This window comes from Peromyscus maniculatus, chromosome 10, assembly GCF_049852395.1.
Source record: "Peromyscus maniculatus bairdii isolate BWxNUB_F1_BW_parent chromosome 10, HU_Pman_BW_mat_3.1, whole genome shotgun sequence".
NCBI lineage: Eukaryota > Metazoa > Chordata > Mammalia > Rodentia > Cricetidae > Peromyscus > Peromyscus maniculatus.
This window is the reverse complement of record NC_134861.1, coordinates 68784677-68804699: the sequence shown is the minus strand read 5'-3', so window position 1 is coordinate 68804699 and position 20023 is coordinate 68784677. Positions and strand designations below refer to the sequence as shown.

Sequence of the window (20023 nt, the reverse complement as noted above, 5' to 3'; positions counted from 1 at the left end):
GTACACCTGCACACACATGCACACGCAAACACAGATATGCATGCACACGCACATGCACGCATGCACGCACACATGCATGCACGCACACAAAGCAAATACATAAAGCTATTGGTTGTTTTTTTCTTAATCTGGACTAAGGGGTCCAACACAGTTAATAAAACTGACCTGATGGAATGAAAATGTAAAATATACAGTAAATTTAAAAAAATTTAGGAGAAAGAAAATAGCTTAATTTTTAAAAGTATGCTGGAATAATAACATTTTGGGTATCTGTGATTAAATAAAATAGATTGAAATTGTCAATTTTTTAATAAAATCTCACCTTACATATGTGGTTCACATGCATGGGGAGGGGAGAACTATTTCTTCCCAGAGCTACTCCAGGAAAATACTAATGCTCTCTTCACCACACACCCAATGTACAAACACTCCAGTCACTAAAACACGTCCATCATCGTCCTCAGGATGGGTTGTGACTTCCATCTCTAGCCAAAGGGAGGCTTGCCACACTACCAGGCTTCTCCTCTCTTCAACTCTACCACGTCCTGAGTCCCCAGGGACGAGATGACCACTAGAGGAGATCAGGAGAACCCCTCCTTTATCCTACCCATCTTATGAACCCTCTAACCACCCGTGACCCTTGCGGCCCCAGGACTTACTGTAGAGAGGTCATTCCTTTCAGCCATTCCTGCAGAGTAAAATAGCCCATGTTTTGTGCATCCAATTTCCAAGCGAGGACAAGCATGACTACCTGTTGAAATACAGAGATACAGTGACAAAGCAGACCTCAGCCACTAACCGCTCCAACATCCTGCAAGAGCTTCGCTCACGGTGGTCCAGGCACCAAAGCATGAAGGGTGGCTTTAAAACCGAGTTAGTCTGGGTTTGACAAACACCCACAAAATGTCAGACAATACAATAAAAAACTAGTGATAAAATTGTTTTTATTTTAAAATATTAAATTAAAAAAATCAGTGGGGTTTTTAGATTTAAGGAGAATAAAACATGATTGTTAAATAGTAGTTTTAAAAAAAAGTGATTTACAGATTATAAGACTACTAAAAAAACTTCCCCCCAAAGGGGACTCTCTTCTTCAGATTACCCACAGCAGATTTTCTCCTCAGCGCAGGTGTCCTGCAATTCTGACACATTAACATCAATTTCTTCAGGTGAACAAATCCACATTCTTATGTAACTATGCATATTATCAAGCTAGGTTTCCACTTAGCCCAAATTACAAACTAAACATGAGCAGAACACAGACGGCACCAGTGGACACGCTAACACGGACAGGGAATGAACAGAATATGGACAGACGGCACCAGTGGACACGCTAACACGGACAGGGAATGAACAGAACACAGACGGCACCAGTGGACACGCTAACACGGACAGGGAATGAGCAGAACATGGACAGACAGCACCAGTGGACACGCTAACATGGACAGGGAATGAGAACACAGACGGCACCAGTGGACACGCTAACATGGACAGGGAATGAACAGAACACAGACGGCACCAGTGGACACGCTAACATGGACAGGGAATGAGCAGAACACAGACGGCACCAGTGGACACGCTAACACGGACAGGGAATGAACAGAACACAGACGGCACCAGTGGACACGCTAACATGGACAGGGAATGAACAGAACACAGACGGCACCAGTGGACACGCTAACATGGACAGGGAATGAACAGAACACAGACGGCACCAGTGGACACGCTAACACGGACAGGGAATGAGCAGAACATGGACAGACGGCACCAGTGGACACGCTAACACGGACAGGGAAAGCCCAGGAGGCCTCAACCCTATACAAAGAACGTCAGGCAACTAAGGAATACCAGTAAGGACCTCAAGAGAGGGAGAAAGAGTCTTCCTTGTGGAAGAGTCTCTCTCTCTCTCTCTCTCTCTCTCTCTCTCTCTCTCACACACACACACACACACACACACACGTAACAACAATTAATGGGGGAAAAAAAAGGCCATGAATTTGAAAGAGCAAGGAGGGGTATATAGATAGATGGGTTTGGAGGAAGGAAAGGGAAGGGGAAATGACGTGATAATTTGTTTTTAATGTTCTACATAAAAACATGTTTAATAAACAGACGAGGGTGAAGGAACATGAACTCACAAACACTCACACACATGAACACACTCACACACATGAACACATGAACACATGAACACACATGAACACATGAACACACATGAACACATGAACACACTCACACACATGAACACACTCACACACATGAACACACTCACACAAATGAACACACTCACACACACTCACACATGAACACACATGAACACACTCACACACACTCACACACTCACACACACTCACACACACTCACACACATGAACACACTCACACACATACACAGGTTTGGCTGAGCAGCCCCAGGGGACACTCACAGGGGGAAACAACCTGGCGGACGTCCTTGGTTTAAACCAGTAAGAAAGCTATGTGTTTTTAGGGACCCCCTCCCTCTTAGTAAATGAAGGGAGACTTGAACTTTGTAGGCCTAGCTACAGAATTTCCTCGCTATGACTATTCGGAGGCAGAGTTGAAAGACCTTTACCGTGCTGGCTTGGGGAAGCAAACAGGCTTTACCAACACTGGCCTCAGTGCTTGCTTTGTGGGCTGCATCTGACTGACTGACAGCCGTGGGGGGTTATCAAACAACACGTCTTCCTCCTCAGGGATGCAAAACACCCCCACTTCCACTCTGCCGCCGCCGTCTCAGAACCCAAGCATGGTGCACGTGCTTGGAGACAACCCAATTCTGAATTTAGTCTTTTAGTCTGCACCATCATTTCACGTATCAAGACTGTCTCTATTCCTACAGAAACAGAGTTCTCAAGGGTTCCTAACTGCCAACAAGGATGACAAGAGCTGCAACGACAACAGGCGAGGAACCTGGAGCCCTTTCCTTGGCCAGTCTGAATCACAGACAGACAGACAGGCTTTCTGCCTCAGGTTCCATGTCCAGTCCCATCCCTCAACTCCCGCAGCTTAACCCTGGTCTCCCACCCTCATCTGACCTACGGCCTGTCCCTCACGCCTCCGGAAAGCCCGTGACACCATTTCCCCTGTGCTCACGGACGCCACCAGGTATAATACCAATGACCTGCCAGTCCCTGAACTTTTACACCAAGGTGAATAATCTACCAAAATATTGGAACTAAAATGTCTTAAAACATTTTTTTAAAAATTACAAGACCAAAACCCCCATAATGGACCGCATTCCAGAGGTGCTTTAGAGCATTGAACTCTTTCCTTGGGCAGACGGTGGGGAGAGCAGCCGGGGAGGCACAGAAAAGGCGAAGACATAAAAGGGAAACTAAGACCAAAGGTGGAAGATCTCAATTCCCAGTTTTCATTAACAGCGCAGCACACACCATGGGCTGCAGATGTCTCAAGTCTAAACCAAGGAGAGGGCCCCTCGAGACCTCTTCCAGACCACAGACCCATGGGTCTGCCACCTTGGTTGTGCTGGCAGCTACTGTGAAACTAAGCTGCATCATTTATGGACCAAGGCACATGTGTGAACATAACGTTTCATTTTAGTGCGATGTATTATGTGAGAACAAGAAAGAATATTTAACACTATCATGACGTAAAGAACTAGGCAAAAATAATTAAGCATATTAAAAAAAACCCAAATTCTAAGGGAAATATTTAGCACTTTTACACTAAAAATCAGTCAGTTTCTGAACTAAGTTCAATTAGAAGTGAAAGACCTGGGGGAAATTTATGGTAATTACCACCTACTCAAACCTTTATGAATAATTATTTAAAATCTGGAACTCTTTATTAAGTTGAAATAGCTACTGAGCGGGTAAAGGGACACAGCACACAGGGACTGGTACCCACTGTTCATCTGCCACTGGGGACATGTGTGCCCACATCCTTCTTAAACAGCGAGATTAAGCACTTAATGTACCTTTAGATACAAGGAACCCAACCAGCAAATGACCACAATTACACAACACTTAAAAGGGGCAACTTCGGGCTGGGCGGTGGTGGTGCACTGTTATTGTGCGATATTTGTACACTGTGTGACGATGTGTCACTGGGACTGGGTTAATAAAGAGCTGAAGGGAGCTGGAGAGATGGCTCAGTGGTTAAGGGCACTGGCTGCTCTTCCAGAGGTCCTGAGTTCAATTCCCAGCAACCACATGGTGGCTGGAGAGATGGCTCAGAGGTCAAGAGCATTGACTGCTCTTCCAGAGGTCCTGAGTTCAATTCCCAGCAACCACATGATGGCTCTCAACTATCTGTAATGAGATCTGGTGCCCTCTTCTGACCTGTAGTCATACATGCTGTATACAAAATAAATAAATCTTAAAAAAAAAAAAAAAAAAAGAATTAAAAATAAATAAATAAATAAAGAGCTGAAGGGCCAATAGCTAGGCAGGGAGAGGTTAAGTGGGACCTCCAGGGACAGAGAGGACTCTGGGACAAAGAAAGGCCGAGTCGCCAGCCAGACACGGAGAGAAAACAAGAGGTGCGAGATGGAAAAGAGGTAACGCCACGTGGCAGAATGGAGATTAATATAAATGGGTTAATTTAAGTTTTAAGAGTTAGTAGAGAGACGGGCGTTGGTGGCGCACGCCTTTAATCCCAGCACTCGGGAGGCAGAGGCAGGCGGATCTCTGTGAGTTTGAGGCCAGCCTGGGCTACCAAGTGAGCTCCAGGAAAGGCGCAAAGCTACACAGAGAAACCCTGTCTCGAAAAACCAAAAAAAAAAAAAAAAAAAGAGTTAGTAGAGACAAACATACGCTAAAAGCCAAGCTTTCATAATTAATAAGAAGTCTCTGTGTTGTTGAGAGCTGGCGGTCCAAAAAAAAAAAAAAAAAAAATCTAACTACGGTACACACCTTTAATCCCAGCACTCAGGAGGCAGAGACAAGTGGATCTCTGAGTTTGAGGCCAGCCTAGCCTTAAAGTACAAGTTCCAGGACAGCCAGGGCTACACAGAGAAACCCTATCTTCAAACAAAAAACAATCAAACAAACAAAAACAGAAAGAAAAAGGATCATTTAGAAATGATCAGAATGTCTTTCTTAGCTGTAGACAAGCCAAGACACAACTCCTTCTTTTATTATTACCTTACTAGGAAAAAGACAAAGGCAAGAAAGAGGGAGCATGTCACCACTTCACACGTCCAGGAAGGCAGACTTACATTTTCTGGTTCAACACCAATGTCTTCACAGAATTTCTCCATGCCCTCGGGACCCACCACATCGTCCGTTCCTGTAGTGAAACGCAGTGTCACGTGAATAAATCTGGCACAGTATCAAATACAGCTGATAAGACTCGAAGGCCGTAACTAACTCCTTCAGGAAGAAATCAAGTACAAATTGGAAAACATTCGGTGAAACCCATAAGGATTAGTTAGTCCTTAAGGATTCTATTTTGTACTTTCATTTGAATCATCAGTGTAGCCTTCAACCTTTGGATAAGGCGGTCAGCTCTATCTGAGGACAAGGCTAGCTCTACGTTCTTGTTTGGTAATGATACTTATAATAAACACAAGTAAAAAAATTTTAGGTTCTCCACAAAGAATCACATACCAATCTCTATAAAATAGGAAAAAGAACATAAATTTCTTTACATAGAAAAAAACAACCAAATATAGTCCTCCATCTCTAAATTCAACCAATTCAGAAGTATTTGAAAAAAATTATGTCTATACTACATTCATATTGATTTTTTTCCTTGCCATTAAGTAGGATATAATATCTACTGACACAGTGTATATAGTATATTGTATATTTAGTATTATAAATAAGATCTAGAAATGACTTAGAGTAGGCAGGAGATTTTCACAGGTCGTATGACCCAAGTACTAGCTCATTTGACATTAGAGGCTTGAGTACTGTGGAAATTGGTCCCCTCCAGTCCTGGAACCAACACCCAGCATGGATCATGGAACATCTGTCCTTTTGTTCTCTTTTGATGATTTTTTTCGTGTGTGTGTGTGTGTGTGTGTGTGTGTGTGTGTGTGTCCTCAGAGGCCCAAAGAGGGCATAGGATCCCTTTGAGCTGGAGTTACAGGTAGTTGTGAGTAGCACAAATGGATGCTAAGAACCAAACTTGGTCCCCTAGAAACTCAGTCCATCTCCCCAGCCAGACTTTGTCCTTGATCTATATTGTTGGGGGATATTCGATCACACTGTGAACCCCGAGTTTGCATTTGTGTTAATTAGATAACATTAATCTTGGGTGAGGAAGCTGCATTAGCAACTAGTCGACAGAACGGAATCATAGGGCACCAGAGGGCATCCAGGAGAGATAGACAGACACGGGAAGTAGGAGGGAGGGTTGGGAGTGGCCCAGCCTTTTGTGATTTGGTGAGGTGAAAGCACAGGTCTTCCATGGACAGCAGCAAGGAGAGAGGGTGGCCAGCAGGTTGCTACTCAGCCTCTATGAGCTCACGGGTTTTCACCCCAGCCTTTGAATCTCAAGTCTTATAATGAGAGAGATTTCGTTAAGGCTCCCTTTAGCGGCAGCGACAGGGCCAGTGCCTTCGGGGACAGAATGCTCGCCGGACTGCTGCTTGAGCAGCCAGGACGCTGCTAGAGAAGCAGGCCGCTAGGTGCGGAGTCGCGGTTCAGGGCTGAGTCAGCAGTAGATTATGTGCTGAAGTTAGAACAACACTCTACCACCTCCCCAAGCCCCACAGCTAGTTCTGTTTCTTCCTGGGGACTGCCCAGGCCTCCACTTCAGCTCATGTTTGGGTCTTAACTACTGAAATCTGCTCTTTCCTACTGAAATTCTTGCCAAAGTCACCTCCCTAACTGTCCGATCTAATGGACACTTTCCATCGTTGTTTTATTTGCTCTCTGGCAGTTTGAAGCTGTTCTTTTCAAGAAACTCTCCTCCCATGGCTTCCAGAAATAACTTCGCATATGGTTTTCCTCCTTTTTCTCCTCTTTTGGCTTTTCTGTGGGTTCTTTTGCTCGTTAAAATGGATGTGTAGAGGTCAACCTCAACGGCTAGTCTTTAGACCAGCGGTTCTCAACATTCGGGTCGCGACCCTTTGTCAAACCTCTATCTCCAAAAATAGTTTACATTATGATCTGTAACAGTAGCAAAATTACAGCCATGAAGAGGCAATGAAATAATACTATGGTTGGGGGTGACCACCACATGAGGAACTGTCTAAAGGGTCACAGCATTAGGGAGTTGAGACCCACTGCTGTAGATGCCCATCCAAAATTTCCAACCACTGAAAACTTTCAACCACTTCCCCCACCTCGTCCTGACCATGAGCAGCACCCACATGACCATGCACGCATGCCGGCTCCACAGCTGTAACTAGGTAAGTCTTCTCCCCCAAATTCATTGCTGCTGCATTTTCCTCTCCAGCAACACCTCAGAGACACTTGGCCTACACACCTAGAAACAAGCCTGGGAGTCACCCTCCCTTTCCCATGACTAGCCTACCTTCTCAGTGTTCCTTAAGGGCATCCCTCCTGTATATCCCTGGTCCAGGATCCATTCTCTGAGAGCCCCGACCCAGCCTGCACATAGCCACTAAGAGACCCTCCCCAAGTACAAATCCTGTGCTGGCTTAGAATTCTCCAGTGGCTCTTCCTTTCCTGGAGTTGAGTCTCTGGCACTTCAGCTAAGGTTCTCTGTGAGTTAGCAGTCCCCACACACTTATTTTTCAGCCCTGTCTCTTCCAACTGCAAAGGACACGTCTCAGAAATGCATCAAACACTAACTACTGCTGAATAAATGTAAGGATGCCTGGGGATACAACTTAATGGCAGAGTATCATCTGCCTAGCATGAACAAGGCCCTGGATTCAATTCCTTGAATTAACATGCATGCACATGGGTGCATACACACAACCAACACACACACACACACACACACACACACACACAAACACACACACAAGGTCCCATGTATTAGGGCAACATGATGGTCCAAGTCAGTAATCCCAGCACTCAGGAAGATCAGGAGTCCAAGGTCAGTTCTCCAAACAAGATGAGGCCAGCATGGGTTCCGTAAGACCTTTTCTCAAAAGCCAAAATGAATAGATGGATGAAATTAGGCTCCAGAAACACCTACTGATCCATATGTGATTTCACTAAGCACTACCTGTGCCAGAGGCCATGATGCACTCAGTGTCCCAGCCTGTCCTCCCTTTCACTCCCTTTCTTCCCTGGATAACTCATTCACCCATTGAGAGTGAAACCAAACAACCTCCCCCCCCTCCCCCGCAGGCCACATTAACCACGGCCGTCTCGACTCCATGCGGTCCCATTGTCTCTGCGCTGCCATCTTCTCTTATTCACAAATGTTCTGTGTTTTTTAAGACAATAACAGATGCTCTGTTCTCCATAGTAAACTGCCATCTCTCTCTGGGATCTTTTTTCATTCTTTATAAATTAAATTTATTCATTTATTTTACATTCAGACCAGTTTCCTGTCTATGTATGGAATATATACATACTGACATCACATTTCTACCTTTGTTCAGGAAATTCTCTTCCGGTATCCAGGAATACCATAATGTACCACCATTTCACCTTTGATGAATAATCACTTGCCTTGCCTTTCCAATATTTATATTCACTTCCTTTTCTTATATAAAAGCACTGCTTAGTAACCAAGCAATGGCAAATAAGAGGAGTGAGAATGAGCAAGCTTCTGTCACTTGGAACTCAAGTGGGAAGACATTTAGGAGTTGATGCTGATAGACCGGCAGCTCAGGCTTGAGTGCACATGTCCACCTGTGTGCACATTAATGCATTTCCATGATAAAATATTCAGGTATGAAAGATACAAACTCAAAAACCTGGAAGCTGTGTTTCTCTCTCCTTACCAGTTAGGCCATGCCCCTAGGCGTTTTACTACGAAAGTGCAAATATACAAGGCAGGATGATCATAAAGCTTTTTCTCCCTTCACCGTTAACCCGGTTTTCATCCTCGTGACACTGACTCTATTCTTGCTGACAGACACAAGGGCTGGGGGACTGAGGAAGACCTAAGCAAACACCCTTTATCCCCCTTTTGCTACAAGGTTTTCCCTGACGAACAGATGCCTTTCTGGTGTTTACAGACGCTCTTGCTAATTGTCCTGTCTGAATTCTTCTCTCCTTCCTATTCTACCTGATTTTTAAAAACTCTTTTACCGAAGCCAACCACTGAACTGTGTGTGCTTCCAAGCTCTCTCTGGTCCGCTGGTACCTCCAATCTGACACTACCATCCACATTCATTACAGAATCTGCTAGACACACTAGAAATGAACGCTACAGAAATCCATTAACAAGCAGCCAGGTGTGGTAGCACATGCTGGGGTACTGGGGGGACAAAGGCAGGGGGGTCTATGTGAGTTCAAGGTCACCTTGGGATAGACAGCAAGTTCCAGAACAGAGCCAACATAAAATCGTTCCCCCCAAAAGTTTGCAGTGATGATGTAAATGACCCCCACTCTACACAGTCTTTGCATACATTGTCATTGCATTAGTTACATTTGTCTGTGTATTATAAAAGAATACAATTTCACCATATAGTTTATAACTCTCTGCTCTCAAAAGTGTGTGTGTGTGTGTGTATACACACTAAATATAGTAAAATGTAGCTTCTTAATAAATAATATTTAAAATCTATTCATCACTCTGACATTTAATATTGTTTTCAATCTAATTATGAGAAGATTGCTCACTAGGAGTGTGCTGGCTAATCCTTATGTCAACTTGACCAAAGCTAGGGTTATTTGGGAAGAAGGAATCTTAACCGAGAAAAAAAAAAAAGTCCCATGGGCAAGTCTATAGGACATCTTCTTTAATGAATGAGTAAAAATCTAGCCACTAGGGTAAAGATTAACAACTGAACTGTCATTGTACCTTCGGTGCGAGGGAAAAATCAGTTTTCTTCAATAGAGGGACACTGGGTATATCAAACCACTCCAGGAAAGGCCTCATGTTCAGGAGCGACTGACCAACATATAATGGATTCCACAGTTTTTTGCATTTTGTGGGTTTTTTGGATGTTTCTATTAGGTTACAGTTTGGTATTTTGTTTCTTTTTGGGAGTGGTTTTATTTTGCTTTCTGGTTTTGGAAGGCTTTATTGTTGTATTAGGTTTTTGTTTTTTGAGAAAGAACTTAAGTTGGGTGGGCAGGGAGGAGGAGGGGATCTGGAAAGACTTGGGGAGGGAAAGAATATGATCAAAATCTATTTAAATTTAAAAATTGTCTTAAATAAGAAAAACAATAATAAAATAATAATTAAACAAAAATTAACATATTGGATGGAACTGTACAAAACAAACAGAAGGAAAAGAGCCCCAAAAAACCCACATGAAATAGAGACCCACTCATTTGCAGACTTGGGAATCCCATAAAAACACTCAACCGGAAGCCATAACATATACTCAGAGGATGTGGTGCAGACTGTGCAGACCTGGGCATGCTGCTTCAGGCTGTGAGTTTACATGAGCTTTGATCCTGCTGATTTAGAAGGCCTGGTTTCCTTGATGTCCTCCATCCCCTCTGGCTCTGACACTCTTTCTGCCTCCTCTTCCTCAGGGTTCCCTGAGCCCTGAAGCGAAAGATTTGATAGAGACCTCCTGTTTAGGACTGAATGCCCTAGGTTTCTCCCTTTCTGCATATTGTCTGGCTGTTAAGTCCCATCTGCCTCAGGAAGAAGCTTCTCCGATGATGACTGAGCAAGGCATTGATCCTTGAGTATAGCAGAATGTCATTAGGAGTTACTTTATTGTTCTTGTTGTTTGTTTTAAACAACAGTAGTACTTTTTTTACCCTAGGAATCTCGTCTCAAGTTCTGGATCACACGATGCATTCCTCCTCACGGAGTGAGCCTTCAGTCCAATCCGATTCCAGCTGGTTACTCCTACAAGCTTTCTGCCACCACTGCCCTAGTTTATCTTTTCGGCAGGACATCATGTCAAAGGGTGTGTGGCTGGGGTGGTGCTTACCTCTCTCTTTTGGTAGCGTGCAGAGTACCTTCCTATACCAAAGACGCTAGGATGTGGGGGTGAAGGCTCTAGGTGGGCACCAGCTCGACTTCTCCATGTCCAGTGAGTCCTGTAGGTGATATCATCAGCAGTGGGGTCTTGCTGTCAGTTTGCGGAAAGCAACTTCAAGTCTTGCAACAGCCTGGGTTGTTTGGGGATTTCCATGGGACCCCATTGGCCAACAACTCAATTAGATGTAATCTAATCACTGGACTGGAAGCTTTATTTGGTGACAAGAGATGGCCAGTTGGGGCTTTAATCCCCCATTATTTGGCAACTTCATCTAGAACGCCTTCATATATGTATATATTTTAGGAAGCTTCAACTGTTAGGGTTCCATACTACCTCAAAGGGCCCTTCCCTTTAGTTGTCTCTCTCCGTATTCCTTCCTAGCTCACTGTGGGAGGTGCCACCCCAGAGAGTGGTTTTGGGGGCTATAAACAAAGCAAGCTCAGCAAGTTATAGTCCACGGGCTCTACATCAGTTCCTGCTTCCAGGTTCTTGCCTCGAGTGCCTGGCCTGACTTCCCTCCGTGAGGGAACGGAAACTGAAAGTGTTAAGTTCCTCCCCAAGCTGCTTTCTGTCATGGTGTGTATCAATGCAAGAGAAATCCTAAGAGAAGGGTTTGGGATATATATTAGTGTAAGTCTATGAGTTCATCTCTAGACTAACATGGTAACTTTTGTCAAGCAAGGTTATGCCAAGAATATGCCACTGGATCAGGGAAGCAGAGCTTGGGGAAGACTTAAAACATCAATTGCATCTGTATTTCAAACATGAGCCATGTGATGCCCTGGCTTACCAGATGCTGGAGGGAAACTGGGAAAGATAGATTGTGAGAAAAGTCACAAAGCCAAGTGATGTTCCCACTTCCTTGTCCCTTAAACAGGGTCTCTAACTAAACACATCTGACTTGTACCTGATACCCCGAGACCACAACACTGAAGTTCTCAGAACCATAACAGGACACACCACTGCAGCAAAGAGGCTGTCCTTGGGTCTCTTTGGCAGTTTTTAACATATCTTCCAGAAACAGACTTCAGCATTTTTATAAATGCCCATGTCTTATGTTTCCATCTCTTCTGGTTTCTAATCCCCCTTTCACAGACCAAAAGACAAATACTACAGAATTTAACTCAAAATAGCCTAAGGGCTTACAGTCATGGCCTACAGAAATAACATGACCTACATATGTGAGCTATACTGGAGCACTGTTTAAAACAAAAACAAAACTCATGTTACTCCCCCACTTCTTATTTTACATTCACTGTAGGAAGGAGAAGGCACCTAATAGACTTTTAATGTAAAATAAACCATTTTCCTTCTAATGAGAAGGTAAACATTTCCATTTTCAGATGGAACTGAAACTAAACACTGCCTCTATCCTGGCCAATTTAGAATGGGAATAAACCTACAACCAGACACCAGGAAGATGACCCAGAGACCAGGTTTATGTAGCGAACTTCTGGACTCAGGAACTGAGTTTGCACCGGTTTGGAAAGGTGAGAATCCCCACCTCAGCATGTGTTAAACCATGCTGGCCTTGGGCTGTGGGTGCCGAGGGACAACAGGAGAATGGGGGTCCTGGAAAGGACTAGAGATCCACCCACATGAACCGATCTACTGCCATGCCTGCCTCCCCGTCAGGTTAGAAGGCAGGGACGGAGTCAGCATCTGCCCTCAGCTCAAACCAGCACACCTGCTCTGAGGTCAGCCTCCTGGCGCCTCCCGGCCTTTTCCTACAGACATGCCACAGCCACACCAAAGGCCACCAGGTGCTTCTCCCAACCTCTGCCTGCCCTGTGCTGCCAGTTTATGTGCCTCAGATAGTCAAAGTGAGCTTGGCACCAACTGGGGCTCTCGGTCTCCCGATCTGAAGCCATTTTTCCAACTGATAAGGCACGCAAGAAGCAAAGGCTAAAACTGGGAGAGGGCTCCGGGACTATAAACACACAGATAAACTCACCCACACAAACTCTGCAAGCATGGGGGACTACAGGGACCCATCAGGGACCCCAAGGAACCCAAACAATGTGGCTTTAATTTTATTTCCAAAGTGTCACCTACAGTCAAGGAAAAGCAAGCAAGAAGGCAATTCCATCTTGCCCTCTTAAAAAACAAAACAACAGACTCTTTCATTTGCTTTTAAAGAAGAGTGTGTATGCGTGCACGTGCGCACACACACACACACACACACACACACACACACACATACACACACACACACACATCAAAATAGCTGTGCTACTGTGCTAGGTTTTGTTTAAATTTCCATAATTTTAGAACATATTTTCACAGAAATAAATGTGAGTCAATGTAGGCAATCAAAAGATCCTCATAATGTAGTAAGATTGTAGGATACCTCTTCGTCCACTGAGACCTTTTCTGAGCCCGTGGAAACTGTCAACCACTTTTACATCAAATTAAGCATGTCTTCAAAGACTCATTGTAAGGATTATGTCCTTAATTACGTCACCAGCCTGCGACAGTATCCCAGCCTAAAAAGTGGGCGTGCCCTTTTTTTCCACACTCTCTCCTTCCATATCCCCCCCTCCTGTGGTCTGTCTTTGTCTCTGTCTCTGTCTGTCTGTCTGTCTGTCTGTCTCTCTCTCTCTCTCTCTCAATAAAGCTCTAGAAAGGTAACCATGGCTCATGATTCTTCTGTCATGATACATCCAGCACTTGCCATGCTTAAACTCGTGTTCTAACGAAACTTGAAAACAGATACGCTCCAATAACATCAGGTGTCTGTACCAGTGTCCATGCCCTGCATACAAAATCCAGCTGGAACTGTAAAAGGAGAATTCACTAGAAGTACAGAGGTACTTCACAAGGAATCTACACTCGAGTGAAAACTGAAAGAGTCCGGATTGTATCCTTTCAAATCCTCCCCCAGCCCCACACTCACGCCCCAAATAAAGATGCTCTTCTCCCACTGCATTCCTGTGAAGCCCAGGGAGGGAATCTGGTCCCCCTGGGTCAGCCTCTGTGGTGAGAGAGACAAGACTCATTACAGGAAAGGGTAGAGAAATCCTAAATCTTACACTCAACGTTGGATAAAACAAGTTAGGACCAAAGTCCTGTGGAAGTGAGGAGGCAGCCGTAAGGCTCTTAACATAATTCAGGAGCCCCCAACCGGACTTCATGGTCGGTAAATACCGGTAAGAGGTAAAAAGAACAGTTCCCATCAGATGGGAAAAGGGAGAAGAGCATTTCAGCAGAGGGACGATGGAGCCGCGCTGGCATCCTGGAGGCAACAGAGATCTTTTGAGTGACAGGCAGGGAGGGGATAATGTCAGAGCACAGCGTACATAAGACAACCAGAGACACATGGAACTCAGTCTAAAATCAAGACCAGTGACAGGAACACGGGTGTGAGGGCCGTTGAGACAGTCGAGGTGACACTGTGCTAAAGTTCAACAGCCAAGTTGAGAAGGCCTAAAATATGGGGAGGAAGATGAAGGTCAAGAAACCTGCAGGCAGCGTTGGTCTGACATTCTTCCTCTCCCGCCTCAGCACCAGGCAGCGGCCACAAGGCCGAGGCGGCCACCGTGCTGTCCAACCAGTCACAGTAAACTGCCAAGAGGCAACTCGATTTTAAGTCACTTTAAACACCGAGGCAAAACGTTTCTGCCAGATGATCTTTCAAAATAGAGACACTCAGTGTAAGGAAATCCCACTGCACCACGGTGAAGTTCAAAAGAGCAAAGCTTATTTTAACTTTGATGCTTAAACCAAGTAGTTACCCACTATCAGTATTCTAACTAGGTTTCTCAGCAATCCAAAGGGTTGTCCCGAGTGTGCTTCATCTTTTCAGTTCCCTTCCAGTGCTGTGAATTCTTGGACTTAGCTGCTGGCTATAAATAGGGTATTTAGTGATTGGCTCCGACTACATCCCTTTCTTCCGCTCTGCCTCTATGCCCCACCCCCACCTCCACACAGAGACACACACACACAATTTGAAAAGTCCATGTTTTTTGTTTTTGTTTTTTTGTGGTTTTTTTTTTTTTTTTTTTTTTTTTTTTTTTTTTTTTTTTTTGGTTTTTCGAGACAGGGTTTCTCTGTGTAGCTTTGCGCCTTTCCTGGGACTCACTTGGTAGCCCAGGCTGGCCTCGAACTCACAGAGATCCACCTGGCTCTGCCTCCCAAGTGCTGGGATTAAAGGTGTGCGCCACCACCGCCCGGCGAAAAGTCCATGTTTTAAAGTCCTGTGGTCTCCTCTAAAATGCTTCTTCTTTTCCTAAGGATCAGCTGTACATGACAGCAGCCATGACTTACCTGCGTACTCATAAAACCACTCCAGGCACCGCTTACTGGAGAAGGCCTCTTCTTCAGTCTTAATTCTGGTTGACTCGTATTTCCTGTACATGCTACAAGTTGAAAAAGCAGTTTCATGTTAGTTATGACACTGAGTTCAGGTAGTAGGTACTTTTCACTTTGGTATAAACCAGACATCTACTCAACCTATGTTTTAAATATATTTTAAAACTTTATTCCCTAAATTTTCAAGCATAAGCAGTTTCATAACTAGTGCTGAAATACACCCGTACCTTAATAAAGAATTAAACATTAAGGAATACAAACTATCTTATCAACAATCAGTAACAACTAAACATATTAGTTACTTGATAAACTTGCCTCACTATCTAGAATTCACTACAGAAAGATTCCAAGTAAAACATGCCAAGAAAGAAGGCATTCATATTGACCCTTAATAAACACTAATTACTCCTATCTCTCCATTAAATCTTCCTGATTTCTGTGTCATGAAAGTTGGGTTAAGCACAGGCTACAGAGGAATTTGTCAGTAGTAAGATATGCCAGAAAACATTAAGCAAATAAAGAGAACCAGGTTGAGGGGTTAGCTCAGTGGTAGAGGCCCTGGGTTCGATCCTCAGCTCCAAAAAATAAATAAATAAGTAAGTAAGTAAGTAAATAATAAATAAATAAATAAATAAATAAATAAATAAATAAATAAATAAATAAATAAATAAATAAATAGAACCATCAACTCATGTCCAAGCTTCCAGAACAAAATTAATCCAGGTGCAAGGCTGGAAGAATTCTCTTCAGAGAGGACAGTTCCCTGGCTCCTAGTGCTCCACTGTAAACCTGTTGGGCGGCCTGAGCTGGAGACGAAGCAGAGCAGCCTCCTGCAACTCAGGAGACCCTCATCTCCTGACAGGCCTGAGGGGGGCTTCCCACATGGAGCAGGCAGGAGCAGGAGCTTCAAATGTGACTTGGCTACAAAACGTGTACATATCTTAACCCATCGCATAAATCCAGCTGTATTAATATTCATGGATGTAATTTTATTTATATACTAATATAAAGATCACAGACCATTCCCTGTTGTAGTAAATTTGTTCACAAGTGTTTACTCGTGACCTAGACAATGACTGATCACTGGTGCAAACCTCTGAGAGAAATTCTGGTAGCTATCACCATTCGACCATCATGCTGGACGGTTTGAAGTTATTGAATCTACAAACCCATAATAACCCACGTAATAACCTACATAACCTACATAAATGCAATGGATACCGGCCACGGGTTCAAAGAGAAAGGGACCGCACATGCCTATCTTAGCCTTAATTCACCTATAAACTTGTAGTTCTCCTGAAAGGCAACACAAGGTAGAAATTCCCTAGAACTAAAACCTGCCCAAGACCAGACAATGGAAAAATAGTGCGGCAGCCAAGAGGAGCAAAAGACTGGTGTACATTACCATACAGATGAGCCTCAAAAGCATCCTGCTAACTATGGCAGTGAACACGGAAGACCATTGGACAAGATGCCGGAAAGGCGAACCATGGTTGGCATAAACTAAAAGAGTGGCTGCCTGGGGCTGAAGTGACCGGCTGGGATGATAGAAATGTTCCGACACTGGATCGTAGTGACAGCTTATACAACTCAGTTAGCTCAAAAAACAAACTGAGTTATATACTTCAAATCGATCAAGTTATTCAAAGGCCAAGAATCAAACTCAAAAACTTCACCTGAACTGCCAGCTTTTAAGCTGGATTTTTCATAGTCCATTAGTATCATATCAAGTTATAATCAAAGAAAAATTTACAACACAGAATGCTACATGAGTATGCGAATTCACCAGTTCTCTGATACAAGGTACTTGGCTTCACAAAACTGAAAACCACTGGCCGGAAGACAACTGGTGGTTATCCTGGAAATCCCTCTCTCCCCCTAGACAACGTTTTCTGCTCAGCCATTAACTGTGGTGTTACATTCATTTCTGCTTTCTGCCTCTGCTCCTCCAACTGAGTTGTAACAGATGAAGCACCACAGCAAGGAAGAAACAAAAACCATCTCAGTAGTCCCTCCATTCAAAGATGATCGGCAGACCGCTGATGAAGTGAGCCAGAGTGGGATCGGGGAAAGATTGGAAAAAAGGAGAAAAGACAAGACAGGAAATTTGTCAGGTGATGAAAGGAAAAGTTACTTATTAAGGTCAAGGCAGAACAGTAAAGTCATCTAAGAAAAACATTTAACAGTCCCTGGCATCACCATAATTAACGTGTGATTTGTCCACATGTGATTTAAGTAGCCTTGTTTTTCCATTTTCATTAAATTCTCAGCAACAATGAGAAGAAATTACGACTGGCTGACACTCTGGAGGGGTAAGGACACTCAAAGCAGCTGTCTCAACTCTGGTCCTGTGGCTACAGCTAGTGAGACCCTCTCCAAAGGACAGACACCCGCTCCTGACAGGCTTTCCCAGGCTCTACCAGCCAGGCGCCAATGGAAAAAAGTGATGCCGCCCCGGTTTTAGAGGATCAGTTGATTAATACAAAACTAAAGGTCACGCCTTTAACCCCAGCACTTGGGAGGCAGAGGCAGGCGGATCTCTGTGAGTTCAAGGCCAGCCTGGTCTACAGTGTGAGTTCCAGGATGGGCACCAATGCTACATAAAGAAACCCTGTCTTGAAAAAAAAACAAAAAGATAAAACTAATTTCTAAAATCTCACATTGCCTATTTACTTTTTAGGTTCTACAAGCCAAGATATAAAATAAGCATTGTTAAATAATTAAGTAATTAAGCACCACCCAGAGGAGTGGAGAAGAGTTCATCCAGCACTTATACTCAACCAAGCCCCTCATGGCATGAGGCAGACCTGCACACCTCCACGTGGGCAGGCGCATGCCCTTAACCTGGGCCACGCGGCCTCTGCACTCTACCTGTCATGCCTGCTTTTCTTGGCAGATAAGTCATCTCCAGAGGCGGGTCTTCTCTTTTTCCTCGGTGGCATCACTTTGCTAAAGCAGTCTGAAGAGCCGCAGGAGCGCAGGCCTCCTAGGGACAAAGGCAGACAACACAAGACTAAGGCTCGGCACAGGGACTCCCACCCAGGGTCACCGCCAAATAACCAACCCCGTGGCCTGCCTACCCTGGGAGGTGGTCAGATGGTATCAGTCAACTCCATTACAGAGGGAAAATGAGTTTTAGCTCCTCCTTGAGGAAACGCTAAATCAAGAAATAAACCTTGCCATTGTTCAAGTGAATACACCCCACCACCCCAAATTGCAGCAGAACTAGAAGGGAGCTTTCCTGCGGAGGCCACGCTCACTTGGAAATCACCGAGATGTCCTGCTTCTTACATGTCAACGCTCCTTCGAGACAAACTGTCTTGCCGTCACATAACAACTTCACGAGGCAAGCCGACTAACCAGTAAGGCCGCCTAAAGTAAACACAGGCACACCAGTCCTAACACAGGCTTCAAGGGATGCTGCTGGGGGTGGGGACCGGGAGGGTGGGGAGGATCTGACGTCAACACACAAGTTTCACAGTAACTGGTCCTTGTTTCTGCCACTTGCAAATGACTGCCACAGGGCTTGTGTCAGGAAGTGTAACTGATATGAAAATCTGACAATATTCAGTAACTCGCATATGTGTGTGTGTGTGTGTGTGTGTATGTATGTGTGTATGTATATATATATATATATATATATATATATATATAGTGCTGCAGGACCTATTTTAACCCTTGCATGAACTCACTCCTAACGAAAAGGACTACGAAGAAAGGCACTCAGCAGAGAAGGAAGGACAGAAATGAGGTAAACGGGAAAACCAGGATCCAATTCTGGGCAGCCTCACCGCAAACTGCCTTAAACCATAATCAGAAGGTATTAAACACCCCGTGTGGGCATGAGTGACAGCCGTCATGCCGTTTAGTCCTCACAGGACCCTGCACATGACAGGCAATGGCCATGCTCTACGTTAACAGCCGGGGGAACCACAGCTCAGGCACCTGATGACTTTCCAAGGTCTCTAAAATGAGCACACACCATTCCTCCATCCCTCCTTCCGCAACCCTTAGTGGAAAGGCTGTGGATGGACAGCCATGCCGGAAGCATGCTAGGCTATGTCAATCCGCATTCAATGGACGCTCGGCTCTGCCTATTTTAGGCCTCTTATTCCTCTGTCATTTGAAGAATGCCAAAGGTGTTCTCTCTCTTTTGCCCTCCCACAATTTTCCTGAGAACGAACATCCATTCAACACACATTCGATGACACGCACTGTGTGTCGCTGTGTGCAGCTGAAGGGTAAGGAACTGGTGGTGGTCAGCAGCAAAGCCAGCTCTCAGCCACCATCATCAATCTCAAGCTCCATGGCCCCCAACCCTAGCGTGGACAGCCATTCAGTGGGCTAAGAAAGGAAGGTACAACCTCTATGCTGCCCCCGAAGCCAGAGAAGGGGTGACTGGGGTGTGGGGAGTGGCTCCGTGGCCACACAGAGGCCACTGTGTGAGGCACAAAGTCTCAAGCTACGTGTGCTCAAGAGCTGGGATGATGGATGGAGGCCAGACCTCAGTTAACTGGGCGGCAGGAGAGATAAGAGTGGCCAGCAGCCAGAGTCACAAGCTGCTGAGAACAGCAGTGAGCTGGGACCAAATCCCAGGTCACTCAGGCTTCCACCATTCTGCTACATTTCCTAGGTGACATGCTTTTAGGCTCTCCCAAATGAACTCATGCCCAGAGCTGGTAGCGGA

The 20023-nt window shown here is 44.7% G+C and overlaps 1 protein-coding gene across 10 annotated transcripts in view; it reads right to left on the bottom strand.

The window, feature by feature from the left end:
* The window catches only part of Dcun1d4 (defective in cullin neddylation 1 domain containing 4), an 87042-nt gene that overhangs the window by 23982 nt on the left and 43037 nt on the right, over window positions 1-20023 (bottom strand). For all 10 annotated transcript variants that reach the window (XM_006979701.4, XM_042257521.2, XM_076546444.1 and 7 more), the window contains 4 exons: window positions 18208-18322; window positions 15292-15383; window positions 5200-5270; window positions 660-751 (listed from right to left, as the gene is read on the bottom strand). In XM_006979701.4, the coding sequence (XP_006979763.1) occupies window positions 660-751; window positions 5200-5270; window positions 15292-15383; window positions 18208-18322 (370 nt within the window). The remainder of the gene's footprint in view (window positions 1-659; window positions 752-5199; window positions 5271-15291; window positions 15384-18207; window positions 18323-20023) is intronic.